The 23,422-nt window shown below is 47.2% G+C and overlaps 1 protein-coding gene across 1 annotated transcript in view; it reads right to left on the bottom strand.

Moving 5' to 3' along the window:
- LOC121586560 (retinoic acid receptor beta-like) overlaps nt 1–22,457 on the bottom strand; it is a 139,392-nt gene extending 116,935 nt beyond the window's left edge. Inside the window, exon 1 of the mRNA XM_041903337.2 lies at nt 21,934–22,457. Coding sequence (XP_041759271.2) covers nt 21,934–22,087 — 154 coding nt within the window. The 5' untranslated portion in view covers nt 22,088–22,457. The remainder of the gene's footprint in view (nt 1–21,933) is intronic.
- Nucleotides 22,458–23,422: the final 965 nt, after the last annotated feature.

Below are 23,422 nucleotides of genomic sequence, written 5' to 3'. Positions count from 1 at the left end.
ACACAACTGTGGGAAGCATTGGGGTCAACATGGGCCAGCATCCCTGTGGAACGCTTACGACACCTTGCTGTTCTGAGGGCAAAAGGGGATGCAACTCAATATTAGGAAGGTGTTCCTAATGTTTTGTACACTCAGTGTATTTGCCCACTCAGTGTATTGGTCCTTTTCACCTTATTGCCAACGGTCTCCAGTCCAGTTCCACGACACACAGGCTTGTTGAGCAAAGAGCACACTGCATCTAATTGATGAGCTGAACTCCCAGTGTGGCTAGAGGCTAAATATAGCTGACTGTGGTTGGTGTGTGTTTGTGTGAGTGTGTGTCTGCCAAGTATGTATTCATAGTTCTAACAGGGCCTGCGGACGTGTACACAGCGTCTGTGTGTGTGTCAGCCCCACCATGACCAATCACAAGACAGACAGACTTAGACAGTCTGTAGGAACTATTTGGAACACACACTGGCCATATGACATCTGTATGACTGATGCACTGGGAAGAAAGAATGTGTGTGTGCGTGTGTGTGTGTGCGTTCGGCGTGCATACAGTACGTGCATAAATGTTGATGAGTGTATTTTTAAGTGTGTGTTTCCACGTTGGTTAAATGGATAGTGTGTTTTTCTCTGGGTATCAGGACTATTCACTTTACATTTAGTCAGAGTGAATCCCTCTCCTCCTCTCTGAAAGAGAGAAAACATCTCCCCTACTTATCTCTGAGAGCAGACATACAGAGGCTCTCTCTCTACACACACACACACACACACACACACACACACACACACACACACACACACACACACACTATAGCTGCTGGTTTCATACACAAAAAATAGCATTAAAACCTATTTTGTGAGGAGCTTAGGAATACCACCTTTTTTCAATTTCCTAGATCAAATGCAGAAAAACAGTGTGAAGGAGGCTGTTCACAACAGAAGCTTTTTCTCGGTCTGTAACAGCAAACACACCATATATACAGTGCCATAACAACAGGGTTCTATTTGTGGTGCGACTTCAGAGGCCTATAGCAGTATTTTATCAGGTAAAACCTCACATAAAGCAAGAGATTATTTTACAGTAATGATCAAACTCAATAATTCACACCAAGTCGCTAAAATATCCTTTTAATTACATGTTTATTTATTCAAGGCCAATGCCAATACTTGCCAAATACATCCTAAAACAACACCGGTGTTTGACTCAGCTTTCTCTTCATTCTTCATTCTCTTTCCTCCTCCCCTTCCCTGATGAAATATACCCTCATGGTTAGGTTAGAACCCCCTCCTCTTCCCCACTACCACCCACCACCTCAAACCTCCCCGCAACACCTAAAAGCACAATCTTTCGAGAGTGAGCTTCATCTCTGGCGCAGCCAAACAAAGAGATGTGATGCTCCCTTTCCTCTCCGGACTGCTTTGTAACAGCAGGCATCTCTCTCTGTCTCTCTCTCTCTCTCACACACACACACACACACACACACACACACACACACACACACACACACACACACACACACACACACACACACACACACACACACACACACACACACACACACACACAGACACACAGACACACACACCCACACACCCACACGAGGATGCACACACACAAACGGATGGCTTCTCTCCTCTCCGTCCTGCTCCGACTAGTCTGCTTTGTAACCGCGGGCCACTCCATACATGCTTTTTCATGGTCTCATCTTCAAGGGGTCATAAGTCTGAGGTGGGAGAGACAGACAAGCTGCTACAGGGCCAGAATAAGAACACTGCCCTCAAAAGTGCCGGCATTCAATCAACGTCCATTCAGAGAATAGTTAGGGCTTTTGTATGGATGCATGTTGTGCCTAGTAATGAACGGACAAAGGAGGCCATTTTGGTGATTTATGTGTGGTTTCCGTGGAGATCCTACTGAGAGGAGGTTTCACGACTTCCGCCGAGGCTGCCTCCCCTCCTTGTTCGGGCAGGTTTCGGCGTTCGTCGTCACCGACTTACTAGCCACTGCCGCTCCATATCTCATTATTCCATTTGTCTTGTCTTGTCAATTACACACACCTGGTTCTTATCCCCTCATTAGTCCGTGTATAAGTGTTCCCTCTGCCCCCTTGTCCTTGATTGTTTTATGTGAAGATGAGTGTAGCTTGGTTGAGCTATCCGTACTTTGTATTGCCTGGGTTATTTCTCCCAGTGTGCCTGTATTACGCCCTGTGCTGTTGACGCTATCAAGCGTAACTGTGTACTACAGAATAAACTATGTATTCGGTGATTTACCCTCCTGCGCCTGACTCCTTCAAATCCCTCTCACAGGATGGGCCAGGACAGGGTTAGGAGCTATAGATTAACACTGACCCCCCCCCAAAAAAAGATATATATATATAATAGAATTATTGTAAAATTAACTCTGTCCATAAGGTGTAGATAGTAAGTACCGTATATGTCACGGATTCTGCCGAGGCTGCCCCTCCTCCTTGCTCGGGCAGGTTTCAGCGTTCGTCGTCACCGGAGTACTAGCTGCTGCCGATCTATGTTATATGTTTCTATGTTCTACCTGTTGTGTCAGATTGTTTCACACCTGTTGCCCATCTTGTGATTACTCCGCCCCTATTTAACCCTGTGGCTCCCATTGTGTTCTGTGCGTGTTTGTTGTTTGTTCGCGGATGTCGTTGGTGAGCGGGTTTATTCCTCCCTGCGTGGAGGCTTCTTGTTACTTTACGTGTTTAAGTAAAGATACGTTTTTCCCTTGAGTTCTGTGTCCTGCGCCTGACTTCAGTCTACCGCATACACTGACATCGTGACAGTATAGACCAGAAGTAGAGGCCTGGGCATTGTTGTTCACTAATTTACTCCAAGTAGGGAAAGGATGGCGGGTTTGAAAAGTAATAAAGGGGAGTATATATATAAAAAACATGGGGGATTGGAAGTGATGCAGACAATTACATTGATAGAAGATACAATCTATCTGCAATATTTTTTAAATAAAAAAAACACTGACCCAGCTTGTTTTACTAACTGACACTATTAACACTGAGAGACAAATGAGACTGTACTGGTGTCAGTGTTGTAGAGAGGAATACAACTAATTTGAGAGAAATATAACAATATTTGATAACCAACAGTTCAGGAACCCAACGCTACACACCAGGACTGTCACGGTTTACTAAGCCAGAACCCAGAAGCAGACCAGGACAAGGTACTTTGAGACAAAGGTGAGTGTTTATTGAATAGACTCCCGAGTGAGGCTGAATAATCCAGGGAACAGAGCGGGTGGCGTGGATGGGTTGTTGAGGGTGCAGTGGTAGGTCCAGAAATGGCTCGGCAGCCGCCGACCATCAGGCAGAGGTTGGGTGAAGGTTCCGGGTGAGAGACTGCAGACAGAACAAAACGGAGGTAAGTACACAGCAATTCAACAAGGTGCAAAACAACAAAACTAACGCTAGATGTTTCCAGGCTGATACACGGACAAACATACTGTTCATGGCTAACGATCCGGCAGGAACTGGATGTTAGGCCAGAGCCTAAGAAGGGTGATGATCAGGACCAGGTGTGCAGATTGCTGATGGGATGCAGGTGCGGAAAACAAGAGAGCTCCCCGGAGCGTTCCCGAACCCTCGGGAAACTGGAGATCACGAACAGGAAACACTAGTCACCAGACAGGACCCGACTCAGACTGCCGGGATCGTTACAGTACCCCCCTCCGACGAACGCCACCGGGCGGACTCCCGGAGCGCCAGGATGGAGGCGGTAGAAGTCACTGATGAGGTCAGCATCTAGGACCTGTCGCCGCGGAATCCAACTCCTCTCTTCAGGGCCATAGCCCTCCCAGTCCACGAGATACTGGAAACCCCGGCCCCGCCGTCTGGAATCCATGATGCGACGCACCGTGTAGAGGCAGGACCACCTCCGATCATCCGAGGAGGAGGAGGAGGAGGCGGAGGAGGCAACAGAGGACTGAGGAAGACAGGCTTGAGGCAGGAGACATGAAAGGTGGGATGGACTCTGAGCGTCCTCGGTAGTTTGAGTCGAACTGCCACTGGATTGATCACCTTCTCCACCACAAACGGACCAATGAACTCGGTAACAACTTCCTAGACTCAGTCCGTAACGGAAGATCCCGTGTAGCCAACCAGACCCTATCTCCGATGGTATAGGTGGGAGCGGGGATCCGGCGACGATTCGCCTGGAGCTGATACCGGTCCGAAACCTCTAAGGAGTGCCTTTCTGGCCCGATGCCAGGTCCGGTGGCAACGACGAATATGGGCCTGAACAGAAGGCACTGAGAGCTCCTTCTCCTGAGAAGGAAACAGGGGAGGTTGGTAGCCATACAGGCACTGGAAGGGAGACATCCCAGTGGCAGATGTAGGGAGAGTGGTTGTGGGCATACTCAACCCAAGGCAACTGAGAGACCCAGGAGGTGGGGTTGGAAGAGACCAGACAGCGTAGCGTGGATTCCATCTTCTGGTTGGCTCTCTCCGCCTGACCATTGGATTGGGGGTGAAAACCAGATGTGAGACTGACTGTAGCTCCAATGGCCAAACAGAAGGACTTCCAGACAGCAGAGGTAAACTGAGGGCCCCGGTCGGAAACGATATCACTGGGCAACCCGTGGACCCTGAAAACCTCCCTAACCAGGATCTCGGACGTCTCCGAGGCAGAGGGAAGCTTGGCAATTGGCACAAAGTGGGCGAACTTGCTGAATCTGTCCACGATAGTCAGAACGACCGTGTTCCCCTCAGAAGCGGGCAACCCAGTGACGAAGTCCAGGGCCAGATGCGACCATGGACGCCGGGGAATAGGAAGGGGGTGAAGTAGTCCAGAGCTGGGCCGATTGGTACTCTTATTCTGCGCACACACTGGACAGGCAGCAACAAAACCCGAGTATCCTCGGCCATGGCAGGCCACCAAAACGCCTGCGAAGAAACGCCATTGTCCGAGCCACGCCAGGGTGACAAGCCATCTTGCTGGCGTGGGACCATTTGAGGACAGCAGGACGAACCGACTCAGGCACAAACAACCGACCGGGTGGACCGTTACGGGACCGGGCTGAGTCCGAAGGGCCGCCAGCACTTCCTCCTCAATCTTCCACATAACTGCTCCCACGACGCAGTTCCGGGGAGAATTGTCTCGGTCTTGGACCCACTCTCCTCCGTCTTGGAGAACATCCGGGACAAGGCGTCCGCCTTGCCGTTCTTAGATCCAGGTCGGAACGTCAGGGAAAACTTGAATCGTCCGAAAAACAACGCCCACCTGGCCTGGACGGGAGTTGAGACGTTTAGCCGATTGCACGTAAGCAAGATTCTTGTGGTCAGTCCAGACAATAAACGGTTGCTCCGCCCCCCCCAACCAGTGGCGCCACTCCTCCAAGGCAAGTTTCACCGCGAGAAGCTCCCGGTTACCCACATCGTATTCCCTCTCCGCAGGCGAAAGGCGACGAGAGTAGTAGGCGCAGGGATGGAGTTTACTGTCCGTGGAGCATCGCTGCGACAGGATGGCGCCAACTCCCACATCAGACGCGCCCACTTCAACGACGAACTGACGGGCCGTGTCCGGTTGAGAGAGAATCGGTGCGTTGGTGAATCGCCTCTTCAAATCCAGAAACGCTCGATCCGCCTCCGGATTCCACTTGAAGGTCCTGATACTGGAAGTCAAGGCAGTTAACGGAGCGGCCCACGGCTGTAATCCCGGATGAATCTGCGGTAGAAATTGCAAACCCCAAAAATCTCTGGAGCTGCAATCTCGTACGGGCTGGGCCCATTCCAGAACCGCTCTAACCTTCTCCTGGTCCATCCTAATCTCTCCCCTGGAGATGATGTACCCGAGAAAGGATGTCGTGTGGGCGTGAAACTCGCACTTCTCGGCCTTCACGAACAGGCGATTCTCCAACAATCGCTGCAGAACCTGCCGGACATGCTGGACGTGGTCGGAAGGTTCCTTCGAGAAGATCAGAATGTCATCCAGGTAAACAAACACAAAGAGACCGATCATATCTCTCAGGACGTCGTTCACCATACTCTGGAATACCGCTGGAGCATTGGTCAGTCCAAACGGCATCACCTGATACTCGAGTGACCCATCGGTGTATTGAAACCCGTCAACCACTCGTCCCCCTCTCTGATCCGGACCACGTGATACGCATTGCGTAGGTCTAGCTTGGTGAATACCGTAGCACCCTGTAAGGAGTCGAAGGCAGAACTCATCAAGGGCAGGGGATACTTGTTCTTGACCGTGATGGCATTCAACCCCCGATAATCAATACACGGTCGAAGAGAGCCATCCTTCTTACCCACAAAGAAGAATCCTGCCCCCAGGGGTGATGACGAGGGACGAACGAGACCAGCCGCTAGGGACTCCTTGATGTAGGTCTCCAACGCCTCACGTTCAGGTCGGGAGATACTGTATAACCTTCCCTTGGGGTAGACAGCTCCCGGGAACAGGTTGATGGCACAATCATATGGTCGGTGGGGAGGGAGTGACAGAGCCTTCTGCTTACTGAAAACTTCCCCCAAATCGTGATATGTCTCGGGAACCAGGGACAAATCTGGGGGTTTAGCCTCAATCACCTGACTGGGAACCGAATGGGGGCAGGCAGTCTTGAGACAGTTAGCATGACAATCAAGGCTCCAACTCGTTACCTTGCCCGTCACCCAATCGAACGTGGGATTGTGTTCCTTCAGCCAGGGGTATCCAAGGACCAGAGGAACATGGGAAGACGGCAGAATGAAGAATGAAATCATCTCCGAATGATTCCCCGACAACCGCATCATAACCGGTTCAGTCCTCATCGTGATACGTGCCAGACTACTGCCGTTCAGAGTGGTCGCCTCAATGGCTTCCGGCAATTGCTCCTTGGAAAGCCCCAGCTGTTCCACCAACTCGGCATCGAAAGCTTCCATCGGCACCTGAATCGATAAAAGCGTTAATCGCTAAGCTTTGATTCCTGTTCACAAGGGTAGCCGGGAAACGGGGTCTGACAGAGGTACTGAGAGAGTTGAAACTGGCTCGCTAAAAGTCCTCCCAACTTTAGCGAGCCGGGCAGTTTGACGACCGCCGGGAACAAGTGGAGATGTAATGTCCCGAGCGACCACAGTAGAGGCAGCAGTTGGTCTTACGTCTATGTTGACGCTCCTCCTTGGTTGACCCGTGCCGCCCACTTGCATGGGTTCAGAATCGGGAGAGAGGTCCTCTCCACTAATCCTTTGTGGTGGAGAATAATCGACGTGTTCTGGTCCACCACCCGACCCGACTGGGAACTGAGAAGCTGATCGATTGGACGGACCCCATTGCTTCTCCTCCTTCGCTCTCGGACTCGATTATCCACCCGAATAGACAAGGCTACCAAGCTGTCCAGGTCACTAGGCTCCGGATAGGAGATCAACTCATCCTTGAGCTGCTCCGACAGACCCTGGTAAAAGGCCGCTTGCAGAGACTCCTCGTTCCACCCACTCTCCACAGCCAACGTCTTGAACTCGATCACGGTCGGCCACGCTGCGAGTTCCTTGGTGAAGTGAAAACAGGCGCCTAGCTGCGTCCCTCCCTCGGACGGAATGGTCGAAGAGCTTCCTCATCTCGGCCGTGAACCCCCTGGTATGAAGCCATGCAGGGGTCTTGTCGTTCCCAAACGGCTGAAGCCCACTCCAGCGCCGACCACGCAGCAACGCAATCACAAAGGCTATCCTAGCCTTGTCTGTGGCATAAGAGTAGGGCTGTAGATCGAACACTAATCCACACTGCATAAGGAAGGAACGGCATCTTCCCAGCTCCCCTCATATTTATCCGGCGTCGGAACCTTGGGCTCACGGAAGGACACCGCTCCAGACGCGGCAGGCGAGATGGGTGAAACCGGTAGTGGATCCTCCACCGAAACTCGCGCTGGTTCTGGACCTCCGTCAGACCGGTAGAAAGGTTCCGAACTGCCAACGCGATCTCCTGTAGCTCCGTGCTATGATGGCCCAACATCTTCTCCTGATGGGTAATGGCATGGCGAACAGAGTCCAGGTCCGCTGGGTTCATTACTGGCCGGATCGTTCTGTCACGGTTTACTAAGCCAGAACCCAGAAGCAGACCAGGACAAGGTACTTTGAGACAAAGGTGAGTGTTTATTGAATAGACTCCCGAGTGAGGCTGAATAATCCAGGGAACAGAGCGGGTGGCGTGGATGGGTTGTTGAGGGTGCAGTGGTAGGTCCAGAAATGGCTCGGCAGCCGCCGACCATCAGGCAGAGGTTGGGTGAAGGTTCCGGGTGAGAGACTGCAGACAGAACAAAACGGAGGTAAGTACACAGCAATTCAACAAGGTGCAAAAACAACAAAACTAACGCTAGATGTTTCCAGGCTGATACACGGACAAACATACTGTTCATGGCTAACGATCCGGCAGGAACTGGATGTTAGGCCAGAGCCTAAGAAGGGTGATGATCAGGACCAGGTGTGCAGATTGCTGATGGGATGCAGGTGCGGAAAACAAGAGAGCTCCCCGGAGCGTTCCCGAACCCTCGGGAAACTGGAGATCACGAACAGGAAACACTAGTCACCAGACAGGACCCGACTCAGACTGCCGGGATCGTTACAAGGACTCTCAAATGAGTTTGAGACTTGTTTTCTGACACTTAGGGACGAATTAGATAAAAGTGGTGTCCGTGTTTCTAAAGAGAATAAAACTAATTCTGTCCTGTTTTGTTGACAACAATGTTACATTAACCAACCGGGGATGAAGCAGGAATGCTACTCGCAAGGAATCTCCAATTTATTTACATTTCTTTTGAGAGATGTTGCCATTCAGTGCAAGTGACATACTATTACTCGGTTGGTAAGTGAATCATCATGCTCACACACACACACACACACACACACACACACACACACACACACACACACACACACACACACACACACACACACACACACACACACACACAAACACACCCACTGCCCTCTCTGTGACCTGGGGAAACTGCATCTTTACAAAACAGTAAGGCTCTGTCGTCATAGCAACATAAATCACACAGAGAGGATTTATCTGTGGAGGGACTGAAAGCTTGAGTTTTGAAATGTTCACCTTATCTTTATTTTAGAATTCATCATGTTAGCTATCATTTAAAGTACCCCTGTTAGTGAACTTTGCTGATGTATACAAAATATCAAGTTGATGTCACTTGACAAATGGTGAACAGAGCAGATTGATGGCCAAGGCCTGATCTGAGAGACTCTCATCAGCCCGAGCCAGATGTCTGTCAGATGTGTGTGAGCAGACTGGCCGGTCTGTGGAAGAGAAGGCTATAGCTACACTACATTACCAAAAGTATGTGGACACCTGCTTGTTGAACATCTCATTCCAAAATCATGGGCATTAAATATGGAGTTGGTCCCCACTTTGCTGCTACAACAGCCTCCACTCTTCTGGGAAGGCTTTCCACTAGATATTGGAACATTGCTGCGGGGAGTAAGATTCTGTATTTATTTTCTTAGTTCACCTTGTGTTCTTGAACGTAGCCCTGCTTCTTTGTGTTCTTGAACATAGCCCTGTCTTTCATTTTTGTTCATTGATTTCACCTGTGTTAGTTACTCACCTGGTCTCATCAGCTCCTTATTTAGTTCAGTTCTTTCTGTTTGTGCCTTGTGAGGTATTGTTCGTTTTGACTCTACTAAGCCTTTTCCTAGCTTGTTTGTTAGAACCAGTTTTAGCCTTCAGTCCTAGTTTTGTTTCACCTGCCTGTTTACTTCCTGTGTATGACCATTGCCTGCCTGTGACCACGATTCCTGCACGTGAATCTACACCTTTTTCTCCCTGAGTATTCATTACACGGGGACTTGCTTCCATTCAGCCACTAGAGCATTATTGAGTCGGCACTGATGTTGGGTGATTAGGCCTGGCTCGCAGTCGGCGTTCTAATTCATCCCAAAGGTGTTCGATGGGGATGAGGTCAGGGCTCTGTGCAGGCCAGTCAAGTTCTTCCACACCGATCTTGACAAACCATTTCTGTATGGACCTCGCTTTGTGCAGGGGGCATTGTCATGTTGAAACAGGAACGGGCCTTACCCAAACTGTTGCCACAAAGTTGGAAGCACAGAATCGTCTAGAATGTCATTGTATGCTGTAGCGTTAAGATTTTCTTTCACTGGAACTAAGGGGCCTAGCCCAAATCATGAAAAACTACCCCAGACCATTATTCCTCCTCCACCAAACTTTACAGTTGGCACTATGCATTCGAGCAGGTAGCGTTCTCCTGGCATCCACCAAACCCAGATTTGTCCGTTGGACCGCCAGATGGTGAAGCGTGATTCATCACTCCAGAGAATGTGTTTCCACTGCTCCAGAGTCCAATGGTGCCGAGCTTTACACCACTCCAGCCAGCGCATGGTGATCTTAGGCTTGCGTGCGGCTGCTCGGCCATGGAAACCCATTTCATGAAACTCCCGACAAACAGTTATTGTGCTGACTCGATAGTGAGTGTTGCAACCGAGGACAGACGATTTTTACGTGCTACGTGATTAAGCACTCGGCGGTCCCGTTCTGTGAGTTTGTGTGGCCTACCACTTCGCGTCTGAGCCGTTGTTGCTCCTAGACGTTTCCACTTCACAATAACAGCACTTAATGTTGACTGACGCAGCTCTAGCAGGGCAGAAATTTGACAAACTGACTTGTTGGAAAGGTGGCATCCTATGATGGTGCCACGTTGAAAGTCACTGAACTCTTCAGTAAGGACATTCTAATGCCAATGTTTGTCTATGGAGATTGCATGGCTGTGTGCTTGATTTTATACACCTATCAGCAACAGGTGTGGCTGAATACTTTTGTATATATAGTGTACCGCTAGGGCTGCATAGGGAACCACTCTATAGACTCTCACAACGGTTAACGTATGAAATAGTAATACCCACTAAAGAAATACATATATACACTACCGGTGAATAGTTTGGACACACCTACTCATTCAAGGGTTTTTCTTTATTTTTACTATTTTCTACATTGTAGAATAATAGTGAAGACATCAAAACTATGGAATAACACATATGGAATCATGTAGTAACCAAAAAAGTGTTAAACAAATCAAAATATATTTTATATTTGAGATTCTTCAAAGTAGCCACCCTTTGCCTTGATGACAGCTTTGCACACTCTTGTCAGATGACCTGGCCTCCACAATCCCCCGACCTCAACCCAATTGAGATGGTTTGGGTGAGTCGGACCGCAGAGTGAAGGAAAAGCTGCCAACAAGTGCTCAGCATATGTGGGAACTCCTTCAAGACTGTTGGAAAAGTATTCCAGGTGACTACCTCATGAAGCTGGTTGAGAGAATGCCAAGAGTGTGCAAAGCTGTCATCAAGGCAAAGGGTGGCTACTTTGAAGAATCTCAAATATAAAATATATTTTGATTTGTTTAACACTTGGTTACTACATGATTCCATATGTGTTATTTCCTAGTTTTAATGTCTTCACTATTATTCTACAATGTAGAAAATAAGAAAAATTAAGAAAAACCCATGAATGAGTAGGCGTGTCCAAACCTTTGACTGGTACTGTCTATATACACACGGTCAAAATATAAAATTAGCTATCCAAAATATAGGTAATGTATTAAACATAGTTAGGCCAAAGCCTATGGTGTGTGGAGGGTTCTATGTATTACCAACAGCCAGGGGAGCGATTCTAAGGTATATCTGCTACTGCTAGCAGGTTGAACTGTGGACAAACTGGTGGAGGTAGTGCACTCTGAAGTTGAGCACAGGAAAGAACGGTAGTGTACATACAATCACTGCACACACAGAGCATTATGACCACAACTGTTCTGTTCTCTCAAGAGGAGCTAGTGTGTTCTGTTTGCAGAGAACTGAACTGGTCTAGCCTGTTAATCAAGGCTCAGGCTAAGACCCAGATGCAGACACAGGAGGCGGAGAGTACGAGTCTCAGAGTTTATTACATAACAAGGGGCAGGCAAAAGGTAAGTCCAGGCAAGCAAAGAGTCGTAATCCAAATCAGAGTCAGGCAGGTACAGGACAGCAGGCAGGATCAGGACAGGCAGAAAGGTCAGAACTGGGAAGACTAGGAAAAACAAAAACTAGAGCACAGGAACCACGGGAACACGCTGGTAGGACTTGATGGGACAAGCCGAACTGGCAACAGACAAACAGAAAACACAGGTATAAATACACAGGAGATAATGGGAGACACCTGGTGGGGGGTGGAGACAAGCACAGGACAGGTGAAACAGATCAGGGTGTGACACTGTTGTGTTTGCCTATTGAAGCTGAGTAAGAGCTTTGTGCAAACAGACAGACAACAATATTTGACGCACAGGAGCAAGAGTTTCCTTACAAGGTGAAGAAAGAACCACCTTGACACTGTATTCTCTGTAGGGGTGTTCAGACCTTGTGTTAAGATTCTCTCTCGGTCTCTCTCCCTATTCCACTATCTCTAGATCTCTCTCTTCCTCCTTCCCTCTTCCTCTTTCCCTCTCCTTCACTCTCTTTCTCTATCCCCCTCTCTCTCTCCTCTTCTCTCTCTCTGCCTCTCTCTCTCCCTTCTTCTCTCCCTCCCTCTCTCTCTCCCTCTTTCTCTCTCCCTCTCCCTCTCCCTCTCCCTCTCTCTCTCTCTCTCCCTTTACTCACGGTCATCTGCAGTAACTTCAGAGCGCATTGATTTTCAATACAGAGGGTTAGCTAGCTGTAGCACATGGCGGTGTAATGAGAGAACTCTACATTATTCATGCTCTGCCCATGTGTTTGTGTGTGTGTGTGTGTGTGTGTGTGGACATGTTTTACTATACTTGTGGGGACCAGAAGTCCCCACAAGAATAGTAAATTAACAAATATTTGACCAACTGGGGACATTTTGTTAGTCCCTACAAGGTCAAATACTATTTCTAGGGGGTTTAGGGTTAAGGTTTGAATTAGTGTTAGGTTTAGAGTTAGGGTTAGCAGCTAGGGTTAATTTTAGGTTTAGGGTTAGGAGCTAGGGTTAGGTTTAGGGTTAAGGTTAGGTTTTGGGGTTAAGGTTAAGGTTTGGGTTAGGGTTTAGGGAAAATAGGATTTTGAATGGGACTGAATTGTGTGTACCCACAAGGTTAGTTATACAAGACTGTGTATGAGTATGCATATGTGTGGAGGGATTGGTACTGCGTGAGGCACTCCAAGAGACTCCTGCTTCTGAGTGTGTGTGTGTGTGTGTGTGAGTGAGTGAGTGAGTGAGTGAGTGAGTGAGTGAGTGAGTGAGTGAGTGAGTGAGTGAGTGAGTGAGTGTGTGTGTGTGTCTGTGTCTGTGTCTGTGTCTGTGTTTGTGTGTGTGACTGTGTGCTGTGCAGATGTACTCCATTATGGTGAAACACAGAGCTGAGCAGGCTTCTTCTGAATGTAAACGGATTATGAGTTATGTACAGTATTTCTGTATGACACACACACACACACACGCACACACACACATACATACACACACACACAAGTCTCTGGGTGAATGAGTCATCCTAGCTAGAGTCTGGAGTCTGGCTCCTATAAACTGACTGTGGCAGGGTGTCTTAATTGAGTCAAAGCAATGAGTCAGAGAGCCAGAGGAGTCAAGGAGGCTTGAGTCTCTGGGAGAGAGATCACAGAGCATAGCCACGGGCCCGGGGCCCTGATCAGACAAGAGAAGGCAAGACAGTCACACAGAAGGACGTGTTAATCAAGAGAGTCAAAGCAGTGAGTCAGAGAGCCAGAAGTCCCATCAGGTCCCATCTGTCCATTTAACCTTATTCATTATAATCTAAAAGGCAAAACTGATCCTAGATCAGCACTCCTACTCTGAGATGCTTTATGAATTCAGGGCCAGGGCTCGATCAGAACAGAGATACTACTATAGAGTCGCAGAAATTGATGTTTCTGTACACGTCCATTAAGGACAGAAGCCGTGATGGAAGGATATAATGTTGCCAGAGGTCGCTGTGTAGGGACATTTCTTTATAAGAAAATGAAAGCCTTTTCATTTGTCTGAAGAAAAGATAATATCCATCAAAAAGGCCCTTTTTTGTAATAGCATCACAAAGCATATTTTGTTAATGCACTTTCTAATCTAGACAATATTGATTTGAAAAGTAACTCAACACAATGCTTAGATGATTGAACTATGAATTGCTAATGTCGAGACATTCTTCAACTTGATTAAATCTCCTTTTCAAAATGCTCCTATAACCTTGAGCATCCCTCAATGTTAACCAATTGTCATACTTAATCCTTGGGCTATTACCACTGTATTCTACTTAGTGGCATACAGCAGTTTCGCGAGGCACCCACGCAAGGTCAGAGCAATGTTTTGTGCAGTTTTATAGCTAATGTCATGCTATTCTTCACATTTTGCTATGGGGCAGAGAGAATATAACACCACAACACTACATAAAGAGAGACCTAAGACAACAACATAGCTTGGCAGCAACACCACATGACAACAACATGGTAGTAACAAAACATGGCAGCAGCACAACATGGTAGCAGCACAAAACACGGTACAAACATTATTGGGCACAGACAACAGCACAAATGCAAGAAGGTAGAGACAACAATACATCACGCGAAGCAGCCACAACTGTCAGTAAGAGTGTCCATGATTGAGTCTTTGAATGAAGAGATGGAGATAAAACTGTCTAGTTTGAGTGTTTTTTGCAGCTCGTTCCAGTCGCTAGCTGCAGCGAACTGAAAAGAGGAGCGACCCAGGGATGTGTGTGCTTTGGGGACCTTTAATAGAATGTGACTGGCAGAATGGGTGTTCTATGTGGAGGTTGAGGGCTGCAGTAGGTATCTCAGATAGGGGGGAGTGAGGTCTAAGAGGGTTTTATAAATAAGCATCAACCAGTGGGTCTTGCGACAGGTATACAGAGATGACCAGTTTACAGAGGAGTATAGAGTGCAGTGATGTGTCCTATAAGGAGCATTGGTGGCAAATCTGATGGCCGAATGGTAAAGAACATCTATCCTCTCGAGAGCACCCTTATGTGCCGATCTATAAATTAAGTCTCCGTAATCTAGCATGGGTAGGATGGTCATCTGAATCAGGGTTAGTTTGGCAGCTGGGGTGAAAGAGGAGCGATTTTGATAGAGGAAACCAAGTCAAGATTTAACCTTAGCCTGCAGCTTTGATATGTGCTGAGAGAAGGACAGTGTACCATCTAGCCATACTCACAAGTACTTGTATGAGGTGACTACCTCAAGCTCTAAACCCTCAGAGGTAGTAATCACACCAGTGGGGAGAGGGGCATTCTTCTTACAAAACCACATGACCTTTGTTTTGGAGGTGTTCAGAACAAGGTTAAGGGCAGAGAAAGCTTGTTGGACACTTAGAAAGCTTTGTTGTAGAGTGTTTAACACAAACTCCAGGGAGGGGCCAGCTGAGTATTAGACTGTATCATCTGCATATAAATGGATGAGAGAGCTTCCTACTGCCTGAGCTATGTTGTTGTTGTAAATTGAGAAGAGCGTGGGGCCTAGGATCGAGCCTTGTGGTACTCCCTTGGTGACAGGCAGTGGCTGAGACAGCAGATGTTCTCACTTTATACACTGCACTCTTTGAGAGAGGTAGTTAGCAAACCAGGCCAAAGACCCCTCAGAGACACCAATTCTCCTTAGCCGGCCCACAAGAATGGAATGGTCTACCGTATGAAAAGCTTTGGCCAAGTCAATAAAAATAGCAACACAACATCGCTTAGAATCAAGGGCAATGGTGATATCATTTAGGACCTTTAAGGTTGCAGTGACACATCCATAACCTGAGCAGTATCCAGATTGCATACCAGAGAGAATACTATAGACATCAAGAAAGCTAGTCAGTTGATTATTGACAAGTTTTTCCAACACTTTTGATAAACAGGGCAAAATAGAAATTGGCCTATAACAGAGGATCAGCTTGATCTCCCCCTTTAAATAAAGGACGCACCATGGCTGCCTTCCAAGCAATGGGAATCTCCCCAGAGAGGAGAGACAGGTTAAAAAGGTCAGAGATAGGCTTGGCGATGATAGGGGCAGCAACCTTAAAGAAGAAAGGATCTAAACCATCTGACCCAGATGGTTTTTTGGGGTCAAGTTTAAGGAGCTCCTTTAGCACCTCAGACTCAGTGACCGCCTGCATGGAGAAATTTTGTAGCGGGGCAGGGGAAAAGGAGGGAGGAGCATCGGAGCTAGTCGCATTAGAAGGGTTGGGAGATGAGGAAATGTTGGACGGGCAAGAAGGCATGGCTGAGTCAAATAGGAATCCTGACTTAATGAAGTGGTGATTAAAGAGCTCAGCCATGTGCTCCTTGTCAGTAACAACCACATCATCAACATTAAGGGACATGGGCAGCTGTGAGGAGGAGGGTTTATTCTCCAGGTCTTTAACCGTTTTCCAGAACTTCTTGGGGTTAGACCCACAGAGAGAGAACTGCTCCTTAAAGTAACTAACTTTGGCCTTCCGGATAGCCTGAGTGCACTTATTTATAATTTGCCTGAACGAGAGCCAGTCAGCCTGAGTATGTGTGTGTCGAGCCTTTCGCCAAATGGAATTCTTGAGGTGGAGTAACTCTGCAAGATCACGGTCGAGCCAGGGGATGAACCTGTTTTAATTCTGATTTTCTTTTTGGGGCCGTTTTTGTTAACAATACTACTGAAAATATCAAAAAATAAGGTCCAAGTGTCTTCGACAGAGGGGATCAAGCTGATCCTATACCAATTTACAGAGACCAGGTCATGAAGGAAGGCCTGCTCATTAAAAATGTTTAGCAAGCGTCTATGACAAATCAGGACAGGTCGTTTCACTGACCAGCCATTACGAACACAGGCTGTAAAACAGTGATCACTAAGGTCATTACAGAAAACACCAGACTGATACCTATCAGGATTATTTGTGAGGATAACATCAAGTAGAGTTGCCTTTTCTGGGTGTTCGGAGTCAAACCTTGTGGGATTGGTAATAATCTGAGAAAGATTTAGGGAGTGCCATTGGTTTAGGACTTGGTCAGGTGGTTTAAGCATGGCCCAGTTTAGGTCACCTAGTAGGACAAATTCAGACTTAGTGTAAGGGGCCAGGAGAGAGCTTAGGGCAGGTAGGGTACAGGCCAGTGCTGATGGTGGACGATAACACCCAGCAACAGTCAACAAAGAGCTATTTGAAAGCTTAATGTTTAAAACCAGCAAATCAAATTGTTTGGGGACAGATTTGGTGGAGACAACCGAGAACTGAAGGTGTTCCTTTGTAAAGATTGCCACTCCACCACCTTTGGAAGATCTGTCTTGACGAAAAAGGTTATAACCAGAAAGGTTAACATCAGTGTTCAAAACACTCTTTCTTAACCACGTCTCAGTACTGACCAACACATCTGGATTGGAGCTATGAACCCACACTTTCAATTGATACATTTTAGGTAATAAGCTTCTAGTGTTAACGTGCAGAAAACCTAGGCTTTTACGAGAGCAGAAATCAGTGAAACAGATATCAGAGCACAATACATAATTGGGGCTAGCAACAGTAGATGGGGGGAATTGGGGCTAGCACATTTACAGATATCATCAGCAGTAATACAATTGGGGCATGGCAGAGGACAGGGAGAGCTCTGCAGTGTTGACATTTGAATGTGCATCAGATGGCAACAAGATCATATTGTACAGCAATTTCATCAGGTAACATGAATACAAAGCCGGAGAGAGGTGGTTAGAATAGGATGGGAGGCCAAGAGTCTGTGTAACCAATAGAGAGTCAGAGACAAACATAGTCTGTCCCACGGTTGGGTAAACAAGCAAGTTCATAGTCAACAAAGCACGCAGGAGTCATGAGGCAAATAGCATAAAGCACAAGAAGAAAATATAACGACTTGGGGCTAGCCATTGTAAGTTCAAAGAGTCACTCGCCCCAACAATATAATTTGAGAGAGTAGCTCTCTATGAGTTCTGTAGGCTATACAAATATGAGATACAATAAATAAATAGTAGGCCTATACTAGTGAATTCAAGCGTTTCTGAGTAAGCTCATATAATAAGCTTCACAAGTTAATTAGCCTACCTAAAATTCCGATCAGTCCAAAGTCTGCAGTGTGTGTGTAAGTGCGTGTGTGCTGGAGGCGAGCGAAAGCTCGGGAGAGAGGGGGGAGTGTGGCGGGGGTACCTGTCCCAGACAGGGGGAGACAGGCCAGGGCAGACGATGAACAGATCACCAGGTGGAATGTTACAGGAGGGGGTCGCAGTTCCAGAGCGATCCACTAGGTGTCATCCTCCGACAACCTTAGGCACCTCCTCACTCACAGTCTGGACTAATAATCATCCTATTGGTGTCACCTGTGTCTATCGGTTCACCTGTGTATTTATGCCCTCACTTCCCTGTGTTCCCTTGCTCAGTTTTCTCTGCTAGTTTCTCTATGTCCAGCAGTACTACTCAGTGTCTGATCGGAGATCTATGTTCAGGTACTTGAGAAGTGTTCTCCCTGTTTCGTTATTTGTTTCAGTCTTAGGTAGTATTTCGTATTTTGGCTGTCAGCTGGTTTTTGGAGACTTATTTGCTTTGCCTTTCTTTTATCATGATAAGTCCGTTATTTTGTATTTTGGCTTCGGGACCACGAGTAAAGATCCTTGTTTCACCATCTCTGCCTACTGCCTACTGTATATCCTGCACCGCACCTGGGTCACACATCACCCCAACCCTTACAGTGGAATCCAAGCAGCAGTGCAGCAGGCAATGGGAGTAGGTGTCACACCCGCTTGGGAGAAGCTTTTTTTCGGATGGCAGATTCCTTGTAGAAAATCCCAGCTAGCTAGCTAACGTAGCTAGCAAGTCTCTGTCCACCGTTTTTTTTTTTCATGTGCAAAAGGAGGTCTTTAGCTAGCAATATCTCTTCAGTTTCGGCGAATGGTCCTTTACAATTTCCAAACAAAGTTGTCCTGTGGCTGTTGTATCTTGGAGATTGCGAGGAGGATATCTTCTGATGTGATCAAAGCAACAATATTGTTTCTTATTAAGGTAATTTACAATTGAAGTGTCCTGGCTGCATATCAGCTCAAAATGGAGATGAATCCAGGGGGTACTGTATTGTAATGACCTCTGCACAGAGGGAGGGGGCTTCAAAGGCCTCTGCATTTGAGTGGGGGAGGCTGTGAAACTCTCCTGCCATTGTTGGGCTCAAGGGCTTTGATACCTCTAACCTCACACCTCAGTGCTAATTGAAGTTGCAGCCGGATCTGTTCTGTCCTAGCAAGCTTGGTACCCTTAACTTACCATTCAGCCCTTATAAAGTAAAATATTTCATTGTTATTTATTTTTCTTCTTGGCTTTAAAAGTAGCTTCAGACTAAACATTACTCACTCAAATGGAGAGAAGGATTAAGGATGACAGACAGAGAGAGACAAAGTAAGCCTCATGTTAGCCAGGTGGAGTGGGGATGGAGGGATGGAGAGAGAGATAAAGTGCCCAGAAAAAGGAAACTCTGACAGACACAAAGAGAGGTAGAAGATAGAATGTTGGAGAAGACAGGATCAAGACCTCCGCCTTTAACATGCTGAGAAATGACTTATTTTTAAACCATACTAAAGCCCATATCGGTTCCACAAGGCTAGATACAGTATCAATAGCCACATTTTAACATTGAACTCAATCCATCCTGTAGCAGTACATGATATAGCGTACAAGAGTATGGACAAGTGTGTATATAGTGTTCTCAATTAACTTACCTGGTAAAATAAAGGACAGATACCTGGCAAAATAAAGGAAATTGGAAAAAATATATAAAATGGAGAGTGTCCGTGTGTCTATGTGAGTGTGTTTGACTATGCTCTCTCTCTCTCTACTACACACACACACACCTGATCTTGACTGGGTCATTGGAGCTCCCTAGGGTGAGGAGTGAGGAGAGGAATTCCCTGCAAACACCCGCTGAGAGATAGAGGGGGAGGTTTAGTGTCGTGTAGGGGTACCTGAGATAGAGAGAGGGGGGCCAGGGGGAGTACCTGACCACCACCAAACAAGAGTACAAACAACAGTACATGTTGATCTGGTGACCCTCCCAAGGGAGTCTGGGACACACCGATTCATCTCTGCAATATTCATCTGCTTGCCCACTGTCTCACCGTCACACACACACAAATATCTCAGCACACACGCATGCACACATGGACACACACACGCATGCACCTGCCACCATTCTCACAATATACAACTAGACTGATGACAGTAGAACCTCATCTCACTTCACTCAACGTCAAAAGTTCAGACGCATTTTATATCAGAAAGATGTTGTGTATCTTAATTTTTCTCCAAACAGCTTTGAGCTTGAGCTTCAATCACTGACATAAAGGAAGACTCCAGAGTTAGAGCTGCTTTTTTCTGTTATGTCCTTTATTTGACATGGTTTGTTGTTTGTTGTTGCCCCATTCTTCATCTCAACTTTGTCTGACCATTGACTTTACCTTTGAATGTTGTATGAATGTTATACATAGGCCTACATCCCCTAACTTGCTGTCCCTGTACATAACATAATGCTGCTTTCAATCATTAATTTTGAGGATTTAATTATCAAGTTCTGCTCAGGTGACCATTAAATATGACTTTGGCTAGCAGAAAGCAACAGTACGAACAGCTTGACAAAGAGAACATGTAGCTACTGAGAAAGAAAGAGAGATGGAAAGTGAGAGGGAGAGAGAAATAAAGAAAAAGTGAGAGAGAGTGAGAGAGTGATGGAGAGTAAAAGACTGAACTCCAAATAATTGCAGCGACATGACATTCCCATGCTGTTATTATTATTTACACTACAGTCAGAGCTCACTGGAGCTCCACACGCCAGAGGAAGGAAGGAGTGGGTTCAGGCTGCCGCAGAGTGCCTCCTGTCACGGTTTCGGCCGAGGCTGCTCCTCCTCCTTGCTCGGGCAGACTTCGGCGGTCGTCGTCCCCGGAGTACTAGCTACCACCGTTGTATGTTTTCGATGTTCGTTTGGTTTTGTCTGATTGTGTACACCTGTTATCGTTTAGCGTTTATTATGTGTCCTATAAGTTCTCGTTTTGTTAGTCATGTGTTGTGTGTGATTGCTCCTTCTGTCGTCTGTTGACTGTGCGTGTTTTTGCTCCTTTGTTTAGGAGAGTTTGTCGCACGTGTGTGCGCGTTAGTTTGCTCTGTGTTAGTTTACGCGTGTTGCGTAATCGCTCGTCTCCGGGCTCGTTGAGGCTCGTTTCTTGTTTTGATTTACTAAAGTCTGTTGGACTAAGCTTCTGTGTCCTGCGCCTGATTCCTGCACCACATTCCACATACAGCACATACAGCACATACAGCACTCCTGACACCTCCTCTCTGGGGTGGAGCTGCTGGAGCTACCAGATGTTTTTCATGTTGGAGCAGGGTTGTGGTTTCATGGGATCAGAGAGGAGGAGAAGGTTTAGGAAACAGTGGCACAAAGCTGGGGAACGCAATCCAAGGAAACTGACTGTCAAAATTTCCCTGCAGCTGTGATATTTTGAACCACCCACGCTCGCATCCACGCACACACACACACACATACACACACACCCACGCTTGCATGCACGCACACACACACATACACGCACACGCACACACGCACACACACATACACACACGTACACACACGCAAACAGATTGTGTCTCATCGGTGTGGTGCAGAGAGACACTAGGGACCAATTACAGTGTGAATATAATCTGCTGCTCTACGACTCTGTGTCTAAATCAGGATTATCTACTTGCTGATATGTTTATCAGTCTGCCTGATTTCCTCTACTCTCTCTTCTCTTTCAACTTCTACCTCAGAACAGCTGACTGACTCCCTGGGTGTCTTAGTTTACTAGTGAATTCAGAAAAATAGACTGATGTATAATTTAGAAGAAGCTGAGGAGGGTTTCCATATGGGGCTATTTACCAAACTATCTAAATAATCTCAATCCATTCCATTTAAGTGGCTGCTTCTTAACTGAAAGCCCCAAACCAGATAGGACCCTGCACTGCAGTCTGCAGACAGGACTCACCTGCAGGTGACGGAGTACTACCGCTGCTGGAGGGCTGCTGGACCTGCAGCCTCGGAGCTGGGGGAGAAGCCGGCCGGTTAGCCAGCGGCAGAGCGCTGATGACCGAGGGGAACAGGAAGGGGTACACCCCCACCCCAGGCCTGTAGCGTCTCATCTGGATGAGCTGGGGGCCAGGGCTGGGGGAGCGTGGTGGTCGGGGCCGGGGGCTAGGGGAGCGGGGCTTCTTTCCAGAGATGGACACAGCAGAGCGAGGACTGGAGCTATGGCTGGAGCGAGGGGTGAGATGGGGGTGGAGAGCCTCGGCTGCTCCTCTGCTGAGCGGGGGCGGACTGCCTCACAGGGGGGTTGGGAGGCCATCCGGGTGGGGTGGGACCCAGACTGAGTTTACTGTTCCTGGGCTGGGGTCTGTGGGGCGAGCCCCTTCATGGTCCTTCTAGGATGCATTCTGGATGACGATGGAGACTGTGTCCAGAGGCACACGTCTGGTTCATTCACAGTCTGAGCCGTTTAACCATTAATCCACCAAGGATCTGGAATAGAGACACACAAATTAGGGAAAACTGTTAGAGGTTACAGTAAACACAGTGGGTGTAGAAAACACAACATGTGTAGAAAATTCCTATACTTCTGCAAAATCTCTTATTGTGTACATATGGCACTGATTGAATCCAACTCCTACTGAAATGTTTGTAAAGTAGGTGCACTCAATGTAAGCGTTAAAACCTATTAAATGTACTTAATTGGACTACGTGCCTGTGGGCCCTAGAAAAAAACGATATTTAATACTGTACATCCAATATGCTATGATTGAATAATATGACTGGTGAATAGCGAGTGTTTATTTTTCTGTTCAATACCAACCAAAGCAGCGGAATTAACACACAGCAACAACAACAAAAGCCTCTCCCCAATGTCAAATAAAATAAAATGTTATTTGTCACATGCGCCGAAAACAACAGGTGTAGACCTTACTGTGAAATGCTTACTTACAAGCCCTTAACCAACAATGCAGTTTTAAGAAAGAATACCAGAAAAAAATCACACAACAAAATACAATATAAAATAATATGAAATAAAGGTAACAAATAACAGCAGTAAAAATAACAATAGCGAGGCTATATGCAGGGGATACTGGTACCGAGTCAATGTGCGGGGGCACCGGTTAGTCAAGGTAATATCTACATGTAGGTAGAGTTATTAAGTTTCTATGCATAGACAATAAACAGAGAGTAGCAGCAGCGTAAAAGAGGGGCGGGTGGGGGCAATGCAAATAATCTGGGTAGCCATTTGATTAGATGTTCAGGAGTCTTATGGCTTGGGGGTAGAAGCTGTTTAGAAGCCTCTTGGACCTAGCCTTGGTGCTCAGGTACCACTTGCCGTGCGCTAGCAGAGAGAACAGTCTATGACTAGGGTAGCTGGAGTCTTTGACAATTTTTAGGGCCTTCCTCTGACACCGCCTGGTATAGAGGTCCTGGATAGCAGGAAGCTT

Source organism: Coregonus clupeaformis, chromosome 17 (assembly GCF_020615455.1).
Source record: "Coregonus clupeaformis isolate EN_2021a chromosome 17, ASM2061545v1, whole genome shotgun sequence".
Taxonomy (NCBI): Eukaryota; Metazoa; Chordata; class Actinopteri; order Salmoniformes; family Salmonidae; genus Coregonus; species Coregonus clupeaformis.
This window is presented reverse-complemented; position numbering and strand designations above follow the sequence as displayed.